This window comes from Passer domesticus, chromosome 3 (assembly GCF_036417665.1).
Source record: "Passer domesticus isolate bPasDom1 chromosome 3, bPasDom1.hap1, whole genome shotgun sequence".
NCBI classification, from domain to species: domain Eukaryota; kingdom Metazoa; phylum Chordata; class Aves; order Passeriformes; family Passeridae; genus Passer; species Passer domesticus.
Genome location: NC_087476.1, coordinates 115,086,834 through 115,106,286, shown reverse-complemented (window position 1 = coordinate 115,106,286; position 19,453 = coordinate 115,086,834). Strand labels below are relative to the sequence as shown.

The 19,453-nt window shown below is 37.2% G+C and overlaps 1 protein-coding gene across 9 annotated transcripts in view; it reads right to left on the bottom strand.

The window, feature by feature from the left end:
• The window catches only part of CDC42BPA (CDC42 binding protein kinase alpha), a 181,685-nt gene that overhangs the window by 118,872 nt on the left and 43,360 nt on the right, over positions 1 to 19,453 (bottom strand). For all 9 annotated transcript variants that reach the window (XM_064415340.1, XM_064415332.1, XM_064415331.1 and 6 more), the window contains exon 3: positions 4,366 to 4,457. In XM_064415340.1, the coding sequence (XP_064271410.1) occupies positions 4,366 to 4,457 (92 nt within the window). The remainder of the gene's footprint in view (positions 1 to 4,365; positions 4,458 to 19,453) is intronic.

Here is a 19,453-nt window from a genome sequence, read left to right as displayed (position 1 = left end):
AAAGATGAGCCTTTTGCAGTGATACACAGCCCAGAGTGTGGATTTGATCTTGATTATCCTTTTGCCATACTATCTAAATCTTAGAAGCTCTGGTAAGCCATTATATGTATCAATTTCTAATGAGAAGTGGCAGGAGGACAAAGCCTCAACATTGCACCTAATCAGTATCCAAACTGTATCCTACACAACTTGGATGACAGGGGCACCCTTGGCCATGCAGCCTGTGGTATGAAGCTACAATGTAGTTGTGCCCCAAAGATCTTTAAGTATTTTGGGACTCTTGCTGGGAAAAATTAAAAGGCTGCTGTTACTAAAGCTGAGTAGCTCCTGCTGCCCAGCATGGGAAATAAGTTTTTCCTCACCATTAACCACTGGAGTTGAAGCAGCCAGAGGCATAATACAATACAAGTATTTCAAGACCAATTTCGGGATTTCATTTCTTGCCTGTGGCATGCTCAGTGCAAGGCTGTGTTATTCTGCAAAGGACTTGGTTATTCAAAGACACACAGTAACACTGCACAGCTGCCTAAATTTCCAGTCTCCTATTCAGCAAGCACTTGGACACAACTGCAGGAGCTACAGCACTGCCTTTGGTGAAGATTTGGAACACAGGCCCTCTGTGGCATGAACAAGGGCTTGGTACCTTCTGCAAATGTGTAACAGCATTGAGGAGCGACTGAAGAACCAAAACAGCCTCGTGTTTACCAGCTGTGTTTACAATCAGTCTGAAGCTTTTAGTCTGTGAAAGCCATTAATGTTATTCCATATCAATAACCACCACACACAAAAGATCACAGACATCATCACCATCTTTCTGCAATCACAGCATGTTTTTGGGGGTGTCTCAGTGCTTTATGAAAGTAAATTCTAAAATGCTTATTCCAAGACTTTGAAAGCAAAACCTGACACTTCAGCATTGAGCAGACTGATGTAGTTTCTAATAGTAATTAAAAAAAAAATCTGAATCATGATTACAAATCTAGGCAGTGTTTACATATACACAGAGCATTTACTACCTACACAAAGGCACAAATACAGACAGAGTTTTGTTTTGATCTTTTCCCTTCCCTAGTGAAGCTGTCAAGACTGAAGAAAGAGTAATCATTCCTGTCCTAGTGATCCTGAAGTGTCTTGCTACAGGAACTTCTTAAAATTAGATTTTTTAAAGGTTGGGTTTTTTTATAAATTTTATTTCCCTGTGAGCAGCCCAAAAAAAAGAAAAAAAAAAAGATTGGTATGTGCTGATGTAAACATCTTGGGTTTAGCCAGATATGAAGTTTTTTTCCTTGTCTTCCAACCATTTTCCATATTTCCCACAAACAGCAGTCTAGTTTGGCATGCTGTCAGACACCTTCTGCCCCAAGCTTGGCTATTTGTCTCTATGATATTTGTCTGCACTTTCCCTTTGCTTAAAAAGCAATAGCCTTAGACAGAAAAAAAAATAGAATATGTTAAAGTTGAAAGAAAGAGAAAAACAATAAAACTAGACAAGAAGATTCAGCATTGGTTTTCCTGTCCAGTAAGAAAAAGCAGACAAGAAAGAATGTTACTGTTTGTAACTGTATGACAAAAATTAGGAGTAACTAGCTCATTCTCAAGCTACAAAATTCATCATCTTCAAAACATCAACAACATAACAACCTAATATTTGCTAGCATAAGCATGCAGTGATTTTTTTTCAAAGCTATAACAGAATCAACTGAAAATTTTGGTATTAGATTCACTAAGCTGCACTTTTTTACTGCTGAGGGACACCACTAAGAGCTGTTGTCCAGTTGCTTCACCTTTCCTAGCAGCATTTTTCAGCTCCCAAGTTTAAAGTCTTTTTGTTTTGAGTTAGGTTTTTCAAACCCTGCTGCTCAGAGGCAGCACAATGAATTGCTTGAAGCCCACATTATTAATTTTACCATGATAATCCTGCTCCTCCCCCAAGCAAAACATCTGTGTTTTCTAAAGACAGCACTCTTAGATATAATTGTAAATAAGTAAATGCATGCATGCAGAGGGAAGGAGCATATGAATAATTTGACTAAAAGGAAGCCTTTTCAGAAGGCAGAAAAAAGGGTAAGGGGAAAAACAAAAACTAGGAACAATGAACTCTTACAGTTATAAGCAATAACTAGTTTAAACTACTTTTTGTCTGCATTAAACTTGTAAAAACAAAAAGGGAAATATTTCTTGACTATGCAAATTGAAGAAATTGAGTAGCGTAAAATCAAAATAAGAACAAGTCTGAGACTGTGCCAAAGAAAACTCGCACTAACTTTGTAGTCTACAGAATTTCAGAATTATGTTGATTCAGGAGACAAAAATTACCCCTCCCAGTAACCTAGAGCAACCTTGGTCTCATTTATAGTTTGCTGGAAAGAAAATACATTCTTTCAGATTTCTTAATCTGTCTCAATAAATACAAGTATTGTGCAATTTCATATTAATATAGTTTTTTGGTGGTTTAAGTAGCAGTAAAATTTAGTGGTACTTTTTTCAATTTTCTTTAGATATTTACTGGTTATTTTACAGAAAAATTAGCAATTTCATATAGAACTTATTTTCTTAGACAAATGTCTGTGTAGAACTTGTCTTTACTAAACCAGCAAGACACATATCCTTCCAAATATTTATTAAGTCCTACTTTAAGAATATAAAAACCCAAACATCTTCACTGAAAAAGCTCATTTTTCCCCTTACCGAAGATTTTGACAATTAATAGAGTCATGCTACCTTACTCAGATAAGGAATTAGAAAGTAACACTGTTCCTAGAAGAGAAGAACTAACCAATCCCACAGACTGTCCCCAGAAGAGGATGGGGAAAGTTACATTCTCACTGTTCATGGGATGATTCACCACAAAGAACTTCCTGAGAACGAACCACGGTTTCTTTGTGGTTCAGCTGCTGTGGAGTTTGATGCTGATTTAGCAGACAAAAACGACTTCTCTTAAAAACAGGTTTCATGGATGATCCTTCTGACAAGAGGGCACCAAGATCAGCGATTTTTCTTATATTTAACACAATCTGTAACTCAGCTGCAACTCCTATGGTAGCACTGACCAAGGCTAATCTTTTAAGCAGAAGTGTTTACATCAAAATGGAGATTGCAACATTCTCTGCGGCAGAGGTTTAGACTAAAGATAAATTATCCATGAGTAACTTCAGCCTTCAGTCTCCTTTATAAAGAAGCTTCACTCCAGATGGACCAAAACCAAGAGTGATAAAGCAGCTAAATAAATACTACCTTTTTTGTCAATTTTACAGCTGCCCAATGATTATATTTGCACACAGGGATCAGAGTACATAGTGGCACACACTACAGTAAAAATTTCTCTTCCTAACATGCTGCCTACAGGAGTCTGCTCTTCCACAATCACAGACCAGCAAAGACTGATCTTCACTCAAGATGCAAACATGTAAGTGAACCTGAGAACAACTCTTCCCTGTCACATGCCAGAGCCTCCAGAAATCCTCTCCTACCACAGAGAACTTCCATTTCCAAAGGCAATCAACACTTTGATCAGAAAATATTTTTCTTATTCTTTAAGTTCACGTGTATTTTCAGGCAGTATGGAGTACCTCCTGCAGAAGCTTTGCACACTACATTGCAGTATATTTGGCTATGAAAAACTCAAGGCACTGCTGTACATTAGATTGCTCTTCCTACAGTGTTCTGCAGGAAAAAAAAAGCTCATGCACCCAAAAGAATTAAGAAAAATAGGTCAGAAAGCTAACATTTTACAGTTTCCTCAACCTAGTGATCAACAGACTTGTCTGGCAACTTCAAGTAAGAGATAGCTTCATCAGAAGCAGCAAAAAATTGTATGGTTTGACAGCAATAGGTGACAACTGAAAAGGAAAATAATATCTGCTGAAATTCTTAAAAGAAATACAGGAAAAATATTCAAAAGTTCATTAAAATAGGAAACTAAATGACAGGAAAAGAGAAATTTCTCTATGTTGTTGGAATGTCATTGTCAATATTTGGCTATTTAAGCTGCTGAAAACTACTTTCAGGATATACAGTTATCAGGAAAGTTAGCAATTATTAGACTTCTATACCATCAGTTACACACTGATCTTCACCTCCTGACTGGAAAGAATTAGTCAAGCAAATGATTTATCCTCAGGCTACTGAAACATGGTCTCTCAATCCATGTGAGCCTGCCTGCTCTCAAAATTCACAATACTTAAAAAGAGCTGTCAAAGAATGTTTACAACAAGATGTACTTGTATCAAACATTAGGAGGATCTATAATATCCGTTATGACTAAATAATGCAAAAACCTGTACATCAGTGTATTGTTATGAACTGTCTCTCCTCAGTGCTACAGGTTTGCAAGACAATTATCCAAACCCTCCTTCTCACACATACCTCCCCAAAGGCTCCTCGACCAATCACCTTCAGAATCTCAAAATCTTCTTTATGTAGTCGCATCTGTTTCACTTTAGATGTAAAAGGTTTGGCTGAAACAAAGAGGGAAAAAGAGAATAATTTAAAAAAAACCGAAAAAACAACCCACGCAAGAATCAAAGAACAAGGTAACAGTAACACAAAATACATGCAGAGGCCTAAAAAGAAGGGATCATTTTGCTTATATACCTGTTTATTCTAAAGGAAAATAATGAAGTTTAAAGCTAGAAATAATTAAATAAGAACTAAGTCAAAACTGCTGTGAGAAAAAGGCTTACAAAGTAAGCTTGCTTTTGCCTTCTTTTAATTTAAAATATGGAGTCAAGCTGACTGTATTTTTCCACAGCCTTCTGAGTTCACAGACATCCACTGCCTCTGTGCTATATAACTCTGGTTGCAAAAGCAAAGCCTAATATAATGAGTTCACTTTGGACAATTATTAATTTACTTGCCAATCAGCCACACAATACTGTATTCAATGAGAAATTAAAATGGTGGTAAATGGTAAGTGGAAGGGCAATATTGGCCTACACAATGTATGATGCAATATTTTTTGAAAAATACTTCTTCAAGGGAACACTTAATAGTCAATTCTTGGGTTTGGAAGGAAGAACAGTTGCACTCAAGACATTATTAACACATTCAGTGAAAAAACTGAATGCATTTTCAAGTTAAGCTTCATTTCCTTCTTCTTTTCCCCTATTTTTTAAAATATATTTGAAAGCAGTAAGCAAAATAATGTTTTGTATTCCAGATAGGTAAAACCCCAGCAGTGTTTGCAGTAAAACAGTCTCAGGAGCACTATTCCTCTCTTTTAGCCCCATTTAGCACTACATTTAACCAGCCATGGTTCACTAATACATGTTCTATGTATGCATGCAAATCATCCAAGTTACTGATAACTCTACTGCAAAACACACATAGCACAACCCTTGGTAAAAAAAAAAAAAAAAAAAATTGAAGTAATTTAGCAGGAAAAGGAGTTCTTTATAAAATTATTGTTCTAAAGGCACATTTAATACTTTACACAAATGAAATCCTATTACTAAACCATATAGTTCAGCAAATATGGTTCATACAAGAAGGTTGTATAATCAGGACTGGGATGGGTCTCTAAAACACAAATTCAATTTCTGGCTCAAAGGCAGTCTAGCTCAATGATCCCAAACAAGCAACTTGAGATACTTCACCCAGTTTCACATCTATGAAAAGGGGACAGTATTTTTGTAACAGACAAAGCACTGACAATCACATTGCTGAATAACAAAACCCCAAAAAGGCACATTGTAAAGTCACCATTTTACAAGGCCCATAAAAACCTTATAAGCTTATGTTTTCAGGGTACAGAAACCCATCTCTGTCCATTTCTCTCTCCACACAGGCTGATGGAATCAGTGCAGCCTTATTTGCAGGAAGAGTTGTGGCAGGCATCGTATTGCAGAACAATTTGTTCAGAATAACATTTCTAAACAGAAATGGGGAAATGTTTTCAAAAGCTCCAAAAGCAAATGACCCTAAGTAAGAACCAAGTTAAATAGACCTAGACACATGTAAGAAACCAAGTTTGGGTTCTCCTAGAATTCAGAAGTTTCTCTTGCTAAAGTTATGAAATAATCCTATTAAAACCCTGTAATTCAATTCAGAACCTTAAGAGTAATCATGCAGCCCTTCAAGGCACTACAGCATCCTTGTCCAGAAGCATACTACCTTCTATTCAGCAAAGCAACCCTGTAAACTGAGTCAAGACACAAGCTACCAGTAGTTTTGATACCTAAAAACCCCCACAAAACGTTTTCATCCTAGTCAAAGTAGCTTTCTAAACCACATCAGCACAATAATGACACAAAAATGCAGGGACTTATGTTTACAGCACAGCTCTACCAAGATTCGTGGTACAACAGATGAAACCCTTTAAAAATCTCAGTGGTTCCAAAATCTGAACCTGGTCTCTTTTTTCTGAAGTTTTTCAGATAGCAGGAATCAATCCTCTCCCAGGAATTACATCTGTTCCAACTAGAGGAACATCAGCTTACAATTAAAAAAACCCAGCATTAGGTCCAAATAGTAAAGGTGCAGCCATATAACACTGAGATTTTCACTGTAGTGCTACTTTTGCTTTACATTTATAATAACTTTATTCAAAATACTGAATTAGAAAATTAAAATATAGGTTTAATATTACATTTTAAATACTGCTGAAATGCAATTTCAACACAAGTATATCACTCAAGTTCACAGAGATTCCCCAAACTTTCAAGAATCTTTTATTCCTTAAAAGAAAGTGATTGCAGTAGAAGAAGTGATAAGAAAATGTACTGCCTTAACTTGGACAGCCTGAACTGTGCTACACTAAGTGACTGAATACAAATATTAAAATACTGACTACTACTACTAAACAAATTAAAACAAGCCATTAGAGTCTTTTAACTTGAAAAACAACAGATTGAAAACAAACATGTAGTTCTCAACTGCAACATTTTTTGACCATTATAGGCCTGGCTAGAGTACAAGGCAAAATTTCTTGCTAACAAGCAACAGCATAGCTGTTTAAACCACAAAGCTCTTCCTCACTTTATATTGCAAGGAAAGGCCTGTCATTCTTTAATTATTATGTTCTGAAATTTTCCAGGGTTCCCATAGGGATTCTGGAAAAATAAACATCACTATAACTACTTCAGTCAAATAAAGACGACAAAAATAGGTTTGGAGTAGGTTAAATGATTTGTAGTATCAGCATTAGTGGAAAAGTTTGTAAAACCTCCCTCCTCTGTAACTTCTTTATCACCTCTAGCAGAGATGTCAATGTAGAGCCAAGCAGCTTTTGGAAGAAAGTTAGAGCCCCAGGAAAAAAAAAAAAAAAAAAAAAAAAAGAGAGGGGAAAAAAAAAAAGGGGAAAGGAAAAAAAAAGAAAGAAAGAAAGAATTGCCCAAGGAATGTGCTCCAAATAGCTTGTTCCAAAAAAGGTCAATTTGCTTTATCATCAACGTTGTTTGTCTACTGTGCAAACATCTGCTGCTCTTGTGGCAACAGCAATGTTAAGTATAGAAAACTTGGCCTGGCCTGGGGTCTTGGAAGGCTCTCCTCAGACAGCATTTCACCCATGCAGCTTTCCAGACTAGGAGGTTAACAGGCAGACCTTTGGCAACCAGTTTGCAGTGTCCTACAAGCCTTATAGAGAGAGCAAATGGTCAGGCCAGGGAGTGCTTTCCCAAACAGAGTGCTCCAAGGGGTCCCTGAAAAGCAGATTTGCAGGAACACAGCCCTCATTTACACCCCCGTCTCCCTAAACAGAATCAGCACAAAGTTAACACAAAACAGCACCCTGTTTTTCCACAGGAGCTGTGGTTTCTTTCATGGTTGATATGAGAGTGACACACTTTCTCTGCAGATTTTTGAGAGGCAGTATGGGCATTTCCTTTGGTGCTTCACTCAGCCTACAGAAATACACAGGGGCATAGATGATTTTTTCCACACACACATCCCTTTTCAAAGTCACTAGCCATGTGTGATACAGATTAGGGAGCAGCAGTTTGCTGTGCCAAAGAGAAGTCTTCCTCCTCCAAACAAGGGGTAAGTGTGGGCAGCCTGGCTGCTGCCTCCTCCTGCTGGTTTTCAACTCACAAGAACTGGAAGTTCATTATATAAAATTTTCCAGTGTGTTCTCTATGGCCACACATTGACAAGTCATACACAATGCTCATGGAGGAGGCTGCTGTGAAAAATACTCCATGTTATCAATCTCCGTGGAGGAGATGGAGAGATAAGACTTGACCTATAAAATCTGTTCTGTGAAAACACTTGGCCACTCCACCTGGCCAGTACTTCCCATCTCACCCTGCCTGGGAAAACTGTGCCACCACCCTCTTGGCAAGACTCCTTACACTTTTTCCATCAATTACTCATGGCAAGGAAGAACAATCTCCCAATTCACCCTCAGGGCATCCAATGTACTGATGCAATAAGCTAAGCCGCATTTTCAAACAAGGTAAACCTGCCATGACTATTCTTTCAATTTATTTACGTTTCTGTGGGTCTTTCCCCACATTTCATGCTCTAGCCATTCATTTCATTTATGCCTACAATGCATACAAACAATAAAATTCAGTAAAAGGAGAATACTACAAGTGTTAGAAATTTAGATTTTTCTGGTTGAAATTTAACCAGAACTCCATCAGAAGTAACATGTTAAACACATAGAAAAACACTCAGGAGGAGTCTAGTTGCCAAGCCAGGCATGCAAAGGAACATATGTTCTACCCCCTGGCCCTGGAAAGGCAGGATTTTATTATAATTACAACAACCATCCAGCAGAAGAGAGGCCAAACAAAGGGCTCTGCAGTAGTGACACTGAGCTTCAACAGTCTGTTTATCATATTTACAGTGGGGAAGCAGTTATTAGCATTACTTACAGTCTATTTAATAATAAGGGGGTTATCTTTTAAACTCTCGGAGATAAAAGTCCACACCTTCCAAAGAGCTGACACAGGGATGGCAGTGACATGGTTGATAGCTCAGTGCAGTTTAGTATTAGACTTATACCAAATGACATCAAAATAGTAAAACAGCTGTTTTGGATGTTTTATTAGCAAAGTTAGTCTCATGCTCCTGCCTTGCTCACTCTCCCTCCAGCTCCAAGTTTCTGTCTGCAGAGCTTGGGCAGGGCTAGCCCTGGAATTCTGATTTTCCCAGGCTAACCTGCTGGGGGGTTCCTGCTTTTTCCTCACCTGCCAGTGCCCCTTCCCCTCCTCAGCACAGCACTGGAAGGAACCAGGGGTGCTGCAGGCATGGGCTGAAATTGAAGCCAAGTGAGATGAAGATCATGTTGACTGCTAAAGAAAGTGCAGCAGGCCTGGAGCAGCAATTTGGAATGTCTCCACAACTGATTTAAATAGAAAACATAACAAGACAGTGTTCAGGAATTCCTCTCGGTGTCTTGCTGATGCTACATTTACTTTTGGATAAACAGGCTGGCTAACTCTGCTAAGACTGAAGACTATACCCTTGACTGACAGGTTGCAGTAAGATACCCATATCTTACTTCCCAAATTACAAAACACACTTCCTTAGTGATCAGGTATCCCACAGCAAACCCAGCCTTCTGCCCACTGCACTGTTCCATGTAAAATGCCACGTCAAGCCAAAGGTATAGAAATTTAAAACTGGATCCACCAGAATTTTCAACAACAACAGTGAAAGTCAATTCTGAGTGAAACAGATTGGGAAAGAAAACAACCACAGTCACTTGCCATTTCAAGACAGAAACCCCTTTGCTTCACTAGTTACAATTATTTATTAAAATGCATACAGAGCTTCCCCATGCAAATGAGAAAAAACACATAACCTAAGAGATTGTCATTTAACTGAATACCAGAAGGCTCTCTACTTCTTCTTAGTGCTGTCTTTGGGAGGAAAAAAACCCCCTAAACTCAACCACCCCAACAAAAAACTTAGCACAAACCCAAAAGAGAATAATATATTGACAGCTCTGTTTTTTACAAGTGCTCTGCAGTTTTGAAATTTTGGCTTAAGTCCTGAAAGGAACTTCACAAGTATTTCTACTTTATAGGCTTGATCCAAACCTAAAGTATTTATTTTCCACTGGCTTCTATCAGCTGAGATTATGAAATGTGCAAATAGCATTTTTGACTTAAGACAGACCACAGCCGGAGCTTTCAAAAAACTCTAGAGAAGAGGTGTGAGAGAAAACCGCCCCCAAAAAAAACAGTCTTTCTCCAAACAAAGGGGAAGTAATTGACAATCAGCAAGGCAGAGCTGCTTAAAGCATAATTTGAGAGGAGATGGAAAAGAAATCTTTCCTGTCCACCCACCTAAGGTTGGCAGAATAGCCGAGAAGGTTTTGTTGCAGTTTCTGCCAAGTCTCTGGAGGAAATCGGGGTGAAACACTGGAGTCAACAGCGATAGCAGCTGAACCACAGAACATTAGTCAAGACAATGTAAAAAATAAAAGCCACAAATACCCTTCTCAGTTTTAACAGTTAAGATTCAGTTTTCACTCCCTCAGAACATTTTTGACATGTTTTCCCTGATGAACAGTTAAGTGCCAGCATCTCTAAGTACAAGTTAAGAATCTGGCATTTTCCAGGAATGAGAAGCATGTCCACAAATTCCTGTACTATGGTATAGACAGACACAATATTCTGGATCCTACTCTGTTTGCACCAAGGTCAAGTAGAGACCATCCAGACAACTTTGGCTACAGCTACCACAAAATATTCTTCACCGGGAACTGAAAAATCAGGGAGAAAAATAAAATACCTTTCCCAAACATACTGGAGTAGTTCTGGTTTTTCCTTCCCCAGACTCAAACGAAAAATAATCCCTGTGTTCACAAAACACCCACTGCAGATCTGGATAACACTAACATACCACATCAAGATATAGCCATTATTTTTTTTATATTACCATTCTTTCTCATCCCAAGAATTTCAGTAAACCACCCTATGTTTAAATATTATTATACTAGCAGCAAAGTGAAATATTGAACTTTAATTCAGCCTGCTGTGGATTGGAATTCTAGAGCAAGACATAACTGGTTGTGCTACAAGACTCCTGTTCCACCTATTAAACAGGGTGGAAATGCTCTGAAAGCAAATCAAGAGCAGACAGGAAGAAAGTTTTGTGACATTCAAAAACCCTGAAAGGCTAAAACAAAGGAGAAGGAAGAAGGTGGCCTTACAGTTTATAAAGCAGAATGCTGCTTTGACTCCATCCCTCATGCTGCCCCAGAGCTGGAAACAAGTCAATTAAAATCACACTTCCAACAGTCAAGCTCAAACTTCACATTCCCCAATGCCTGACAAATAACTCAGTATGCTGGTATTTGACTGCCAAAAAATGCTGAATGTTTCAGCTGTAAGTAAAATAAATCAGACCTGTGTTTAGAATTACTAAATTATCTGAAAAATCAAAATATATCAGGTATCAAAAATTGATACTTTAAGGAGAATTCTTAGTTCTTCAAAGGATTACTTTTTCTTTGTAAAGCAGAAATAACACCTTCTAGTATGACTAGACTCTGGAAAAATAACTGTTTGTGGAACATTGTGTGTTGATGAATATCAGAGGAAAGAAAAATCAAACATAGCACAATAAACAGAGCATACAACCACTCTTCAGTGAGGGAGGGGGGAAAAAGAGAAAAGAAAAGGGGAGGAAGAATGTGTCAACAAACAGCACTCTACTCTGAAAATCAGCTACTGTAATAACCACAATTAAGGCCTGAAATATGTCCTCTCTCAAAGCAGTTGTGGAGGTATCAATAATTTCATCGTTTCCTTTGTTCTACATTTCTGTTTTTGCACCCCTCATAAAAGAATTGTTCAATACATATTTGATTTATAATTGAAATAATCCTCTCAACTAAAATATAGAAATGAACCCTCTCTGGAAATTCTGGTGCATGCTGTACTAACATAGAAATGTTTTATTTCTAGAAGAAAGCCAGCAACTTCAGTCAATTGAGTCCCCTGCTCAGCTTGCCAGGTATTTCACAGCTCTGCAGAAGTCTCCATTTCTGAAGCTACAGAAAGAAGGATTTTAAGGGATACTGCCTTATACTCCCTTCTCTTGCCTCCCTTTCACCTCAGAATTTTAATTAAAAGGAAATATCTATATAAAGCAAATATACTGAGGTCAGGCATTTAATATCCTTTTGCAGATACTGAGAGTTTCATTCCATCTTACATAAGCAATTAAATTTTTGTTTTTGAGGAGAAAAAAAAAGCTGTAAAAGCTCTGTAAAACTTAAAGCACTTTTAATATTTTTTAATTAGTTAAATGATATGCTCTAATTCTTGTGAGAAGGGGAGTGAGCAGACTCTCCACAAACTTTCCTTCTCTAAAATGACTCATTTGTGTAGCCATATATTCTTAGCCAACACTTACACTTAGAACTTGTCAAAATGCACACCTGTCAAGTCTCACACAGCATACAAATTATTTGAGTCCTGTCTCCCACTCCTCCACTATGGTACTTTTCTCCCCCAAATTCTCTGCACATCCCTGCAGACACTTCCCACCAAGCTGCAAGGACCTCAGAAGGAGGACAGTAATGCAGCCCAACCCAAAATAGCAGGCAAATTCCTCTCAGGACACCACTGGCAGGTGCCCACAGGATGAACATGAACATGTACCAATACACCCTGTTTACTCTTTAAGAGCATGGCACAAACATGCTCATAAAGCACTTCATTTACTGCAGGTTTCACTGATACTTGTTTGTATTTGCATTGCAACACAGCTCTAAAGCCCCAAGCACAGCTAGAGAACTTGTACACACAATTACACTCCTATTTTGGCCCTTACAGACAATATTTGAAATGAAAATGTTATATGGAGTCCTGCATTCATGACATTAAACTGAATTTCAAATATTAAAATACAGTTAAAATTCAGAAAAGCAAAACCAACTTCAGTATAACGTATGTCAAATGCAAATAGCAAAAACTATACTGAGTAGGAACTTGGTGTTGTGAAAAGGAATTTTGCCCAGATTAAAATAAGGTTCATCTCCACAACTGCTCTATATTGAAATCTCGAGTTCCCAGTCACAAAAGAAGAAGAAACACCTTCCCTATGTCAACAGCAATTGTTCTACCTGGTCAGCTTAAGCTCCTCTTCCACCCATACCTCACACCATTTTAAATGCCATCACCCTGTACTATTTGTACTGTAAGGACTGCAAACATACTCATTTGCTTGCTCCTTGTATTTCAAGCCGAGTAATCCAATTGAACAGGTTCATTATTGTCTGGTTATTCTGCATTGACACAAGGATAAAACGACTATGATTCAAAATAAAGTCATGTTTCAAGAACTGTTCTTAGTTTTGTGATATTTCAGCGAGTTAGGACATTAACAAGCAGCCTTTTATTAAAGAAACCAATACTCATTAAATGTCTCCAAAGATTCTAGAACTTCAGCACTCTTCCAGAGTTATCTCAAAACTGATGCAAATAAAATAAAAAAATAATTAATCATTTGAAAGCTCAGTACCATTAGGATGTAAATTGCCTGTAATAAACTTGATTTGGCCCACTTGAGAATAAAAACCATATCATAAAGCTTAAGCACCAAACTGTGCACCAGATCCGGCACAACTACAATCATCTCCACTTTCTTCCTGATTAAGTGATCACTGTAAAATAATGCTGATTAAGATATTTTTATTTTGACCCCACTTCACCTCATGACTATTTTAATAATTTGATCCTCAGCACTGCTGAATCACTAAAACCTGTTGCTAATGCAAACCATCCCCATTAACATAAATCAAACTTTCAAGAGAATCTTCATTTTGAAGAAGACAAATACATTTCCCAACACCTGTAACCAACCTATAATAAACATTTTCTGTAAGCAGGAAGTTCCTATATAAACCACATTTGTCTGTGAGCACACATGCAGGTGTTAGGAGATTGCTTTGATCCACACCTTCTTTGTAACACCAAGGTTGCAGGAAAGAATAATTCTGGAACCCAGAGGATGGATTTAATTACTTATGAAAGCAAAGAGAAACCAGAGCTTATTTCTTAGTAAGTATCTTGGTTCTGGTTTTAGGCACCCTTAATGCTTACATTACCTGCACATAAAATGTTTTGAAACCAAACTTCAGGGCATAAGGTTGTCCCCTTTAAAATTCCTAATGAATCAAGTGAAGGGATTCACTAATGGTGCACCTGAAGTGACTTCTGTGCTACTGAGCACATCACTTATTTCAGAATCCCTGCAAATGACACATCACAAATAAGAGAGACCTCAAATCCATGAACTTCTACACACACATATTTGCAAGGCTGAGCTTGAATGAAGAGTCATCTTTAAGTAATTTTGTAAGAAGATACAATTATTTGGTTTTATTTATCAACTTAAGATCAAAAGAGGAGGCCACGAGTGAAATTAACAATCTTTCTGTAAATGACTGATCAGTTCAGTTTCAAATTATAAACTAACCAAAAAGAACAATTAAGCTCAATACAAACTATTCTTCACCTTCAAATTCTAGACATGTTTTCAAAATTTTGTAAGCTTTTTCCCCTAAACAGAGACAGGAAATATGGTATTATATGAATGTGATATATTGGAGAAGAAATGTTTTGCAAGTTGTGATCATGAACACATAAAATATCCACTGAGTTCTGAAAATTCTTTGAATGCTTTTACCCAAGTTTTATCTCAAAAGTCTTGTTTATTAGAAACTTAAAAGGAAAAATCATGGCAAGACATAGCACACACAAACAAGTCTGAGATAAGTAATGGGATAATCCAGAAGTTGGATACATTTTCAAAAGGCTGCAGAATACAAATTTTTAATTTCTAAAAACAGCAGCAGTTTTACAGAGTCACTTAGTTACCTCAATAAATCAACCCCACTTCAGAAGAAGGTAACATTCAAAAATTATAGTTAGCACTTATAATTTTTAAAAATTAGCAATCTACTTCATAAAAATACTCAAATGGAAACTTCACTCATAAAAATAGATTTCTGGGACTAAGACATTTTGAACATATAAATCATAATTAAGTCATAAGCAAAATGAATGTTAGAAATTCATTACTCTTCACTCTGAAATTAGTTTATAAAAGGTTTGATCTATGAAAAAAGTACTTGCAGGGACATGAATTCATAACTCTCATTTTTACAAATGTCTTGTTCCACAGACTACAAAGGAGCAAGTTAAGAAGTAGTTCACAGTAAAATGTAAGCAAACAAATGTTTCTATTTGGTATGGATAATTTATGTTCCACATGATATGACAAAACCCATTTCACTAATTATTTCATCATCTTTCCCTTTTCTGCAAGAGTCCTCAGTTCAAACAGCTGCTCATGACCCTCTTCTTTCTCTAGACTTGAGCAGCATATTAAAGTACTGAAAGCTTAAAAACAATGTGAAAGATGGTAAACTGTCTCCAAATTCTGCGAATTTTTAATACTTTTCCATATAAAAACAGTACTTTTAAACCTTTTTTGGCAATTTGGTCTAGTCTCAGGTCAAAACTAGATTATTTGCATTATAACCCAGTAAACTCCCTACCTATTACAAAGAACACAAGAAGTGCAACATTTCCCTTCCCACAGTCTAAACACTGGGGGTTTTTTTCTGATCTCAAATCTTTAGTAAAGTGTGCCAACTCCTGCCCTCATTAACACCTATTTTTAGATTGTTAGTCTGTATTTACTCAGAACTTACCACAAAACATTCCTATTAGTTTTAGCTTGATTTTAGAACATCGCTCATCAAAAAAAAAAAGTTATGTTGCTCTTTTTGAAATTCACTCATTATATCTGAGTAAATAAAACTGATTTCTGAAGCTAATGTCAAACATAAGTGGAAAATGATCATTCAAATGCAATATATGCAAGAATTCCAAATACATTTGCCCCCAACAACTCTGACTGAACTCATCCACAACTGATGCATTTTCATTCCTATCTATACATTGCCAACTTTCTACTCTACATTAATATTTCTTTCCACCCAAATATTTATTTACATAAAAATGTAAAATGCAACTGATTGTTTGAATATTCTCATTTTATCTCTAAGTGCATTCAAAAACCATCTGTAGAATAAAAAACACACACCTGGAAAACCTGAATTCAGTCCGGATATGGTAAGTACTGTAAAGTACTTTAGCAACATTCAGAGGAAATGGGCTGCTTATCTAGCTGCTGAAATGGAAAGGACTCTTTCATACAATAAGGTATTTTAGGATTATTTTCTTTCTATTTTTCAAATAATGATGGTGTATAAATTAAAAATTTTATATCCAGCAGCAAATGGAAGGCTGGTGTTTACAATAGCCATTGTGTACACAGTCTATAAAAAGCAAACAAACCAGAAGGGCAGAATGCAATCCTTACAAAGACCTGTAACAGAGGTGGTGCTCAGAAACATTTGGGTTTTACAACTTCCCTCAGACAGATGTAGGTTTATAATTAAATTAATAATTTTGACTAAGCATCATCATCACCAACAAAATCTGCGACACATAAATAAACATGACTTGCTGTCAGGAAGGTGACACAGACTGGAAAGAAGCATCACTCCAGCAGCCACAGCACGTGTGTCTGCATCCAGGAGTCCTCATACCTTCTACCCTTCACCTGACTTGAATCAGATGTGACTCAGTGGAAGATGTTTCAAAGACAATTCACTTTTTTGCATGTTCTGCAAAGGTAGTTGGGTGGCAGGAGAGACCCCTAAACACACACAGCCTAAAACAGCACTCCCCCTTACTCCCTAATCCCAAGGGAACACCCTGGCAAAAACCACAGGGGTGGGAGCAGACATCTGCCCACACAGATTGTGACAAAACCTTTAACTCAGGGTCTCCAGTCAAGTACAAGGCACCATTAACAAAAAAATCAAATTTTATCACTCACTTCTGCTCACAGAATTACTTCTGAGAGTTTGTTCTTTTCCTGTTTTCTGGGGTTTTTAAAATCAGGAATCTGTGCCCAGACTCTTAGTGGAGCCAGCAGACAAAACTGCACGAATACTGGAATATTCATGTGGAGTATTCCTTCACATCTTTTAGCAAACAGATAAATACACAAATACTTTGCATAAAGTTTGGGCAACTCCAAGGGTCACAACTTTTCTGATTTACTGTTTCCTCTGGCATACATATATAGAAAAGATGATTCATAGGAAAGTGAGATATCACTCTCTAAAGCTGAGAATTTTTTTTCTAGAAACCTGACATCCACAGAGTATTTCTGTAAATAGTAAAATTATTTAATACACATTAATTTTAGAAATTACTGCAGTGGGTTTTCAACATGTCTTGGGCCCAAATCCTCAGAAGAATGCAAACATTGAACTTCTATTGAAATCAACCAGACACCTATGACTGCACAACTGTGAACTCCCATGCAAACTACCAACTTTGAGAGAATTAGAGAGTTGCGAAATTTACTTGTGTACAAAAGGGCTCATTACAAAAGAAAGGAAAAGACACTTCAGAGAATGACAATCAAGCATTCCCTCGTATACTAGAAAGATGTCCAAGTCCATAAAAAGGGAGTAATGAATACACAACACCCTCAACCTCCTCACTTCTCTTTTTCTTAGCACTTAATTTCAAATTTTTACTTAATTTACACAGATAGACCAAACTATGATAACAGGGAGCATCTTAACATAATATATAATAAGAAATGTTCAATACATTAATTTTCTTGCTTTTAATTGTGATTGTTTCCTGATTTAATTAAACAGGTATTTATATACATTTAATTACAACGGTCTCACCTTCCAATGATAATCTAAATTTGAACTTTATATATAAAATATCACCTATTACAGTGAGTTTAGTTGTGTATGTTAACAATTACTACTTCTGCATGTCTTGTTTCTGTAACGTTACCTGGAGCTAAATTTAAAATGAAATTACTTTCCTATAGTTTCTGAGTATTTCCAATTACATCTCTCGTATCTTTTCAGCAAACATCAACTTACCCATCTAACTTACAATGAAGTTGTTGGAATTTTCATTATCAAAACTCATCCAAAATCAAGCTTTCTCAGATGACTTCTAAAAGCCTTGCAAAAGTTCCTTCTACTGGAATCAGGTACTGCATGTCCTAGTCATTATGAGTTTTCCCCAGCTGGGATTTTTTTGTCCCCTTCCTGTGTTTTCTGCATCAGCCCCATGGTACAGCGCTTCCCCTCAACCTGTTAATCCACAAAGGATCAATATTCACTGCAGAGATAAATCTTACTGCTTGCTCCCTTATAAATTTCAAATAATGAACCTCAGTACTATTTCAAATGTCAACAGAATCTCTGGCTCAACACACCAGCTAATTTAAATCAACTGCTTCTGTGTGAGAAAGAACGGAAAACGCATTTGTTTTAATCCAATACTAGCACTTGATTTAATTCATACTCAAAGATGGCAGCACCAATATAATCACACTAAGTATAAAACCTGCAGAGATTAAGTTTTCACCTACACTGTGTTAAAGCAGCTCTTTACAAACCTCAGGATAAATGGATACCGCTTCCTTAAAATTCTTCTGGATCTCAAGAAGAATCCAGCTTGAGATGGAGAAACTGTGACTGGCAGCAACTTGGGCTGCTAGTCATTGAAGCAGACAAGACTTGCTTTGGCTTCTCCTCACTCTCACCAGCTGGCAGTACAACTTGCCCAGGCTCCATCTGTTAAGAGCTGCTCCTGCTGCAGTGTATTTCCCAGTTACAATTATTTAAGTACATTTTAGAACAAATGTGAATTCAATATTTGAGAAAGTTACTGGCCTGACAAGTACTCGCTGTCTGAAATGAGGGCAGAGCAGGTGGGAACACAATGCACTAACCAACGTGCTTGATCTGAGTGACATTCCTACAGATAATGGCATTTCAGTTTTTTGGGCTCAACCAAACCACACGTATCTCTGCTGATGCTAATAAAAAGATTAAATAAACAAGAAAATGCATTAGATACACTTCAGTCAGCAAGGTGTACTGATATTTACTCTCAAGGTCTTGAGGAAGTAAGGAAAGTTATTTCTGACTCATTAGTAATTCTAGTCAGGAACACACAGAGAAAGAACACAGCTCCAGAAGATCTAAAACAAACAAACAAAAAAAAAAAAGAACTTCCAGTTTTTGTAAAATCTGAAGTCCACACCCAAACCCTCCTCCTGAATATACCTGTCCTGCTGCCTGAGAGCACAGTGGCAGAATTCAAGCCTGACAGATGACTGCCAAAGCAGGATGTCAACAGGTTACTGAAATCACCAGGGGACCAAAAAATGTACACTCTCCAGCTGAAAGTAAACCTACTAACCTCCAACCATGTACAGTGAAGAAGAGTGGGTGGGCTGAAATTTGCTAACAGTGAGCTGAATCTCAGTAAGCAAACAGGCTCCTCCACTCAAAGGAAGGAACAGTGACAAGGAAATTGTGATACAGCTAAAAAGGACTTACAACCAAGCCTGCTCCTCCATCTATCCCCTTTCCATGAATGTCCATAGATAACAGTTAACTGTGTTAACTGAGCTATCAAAAAAGTTATTT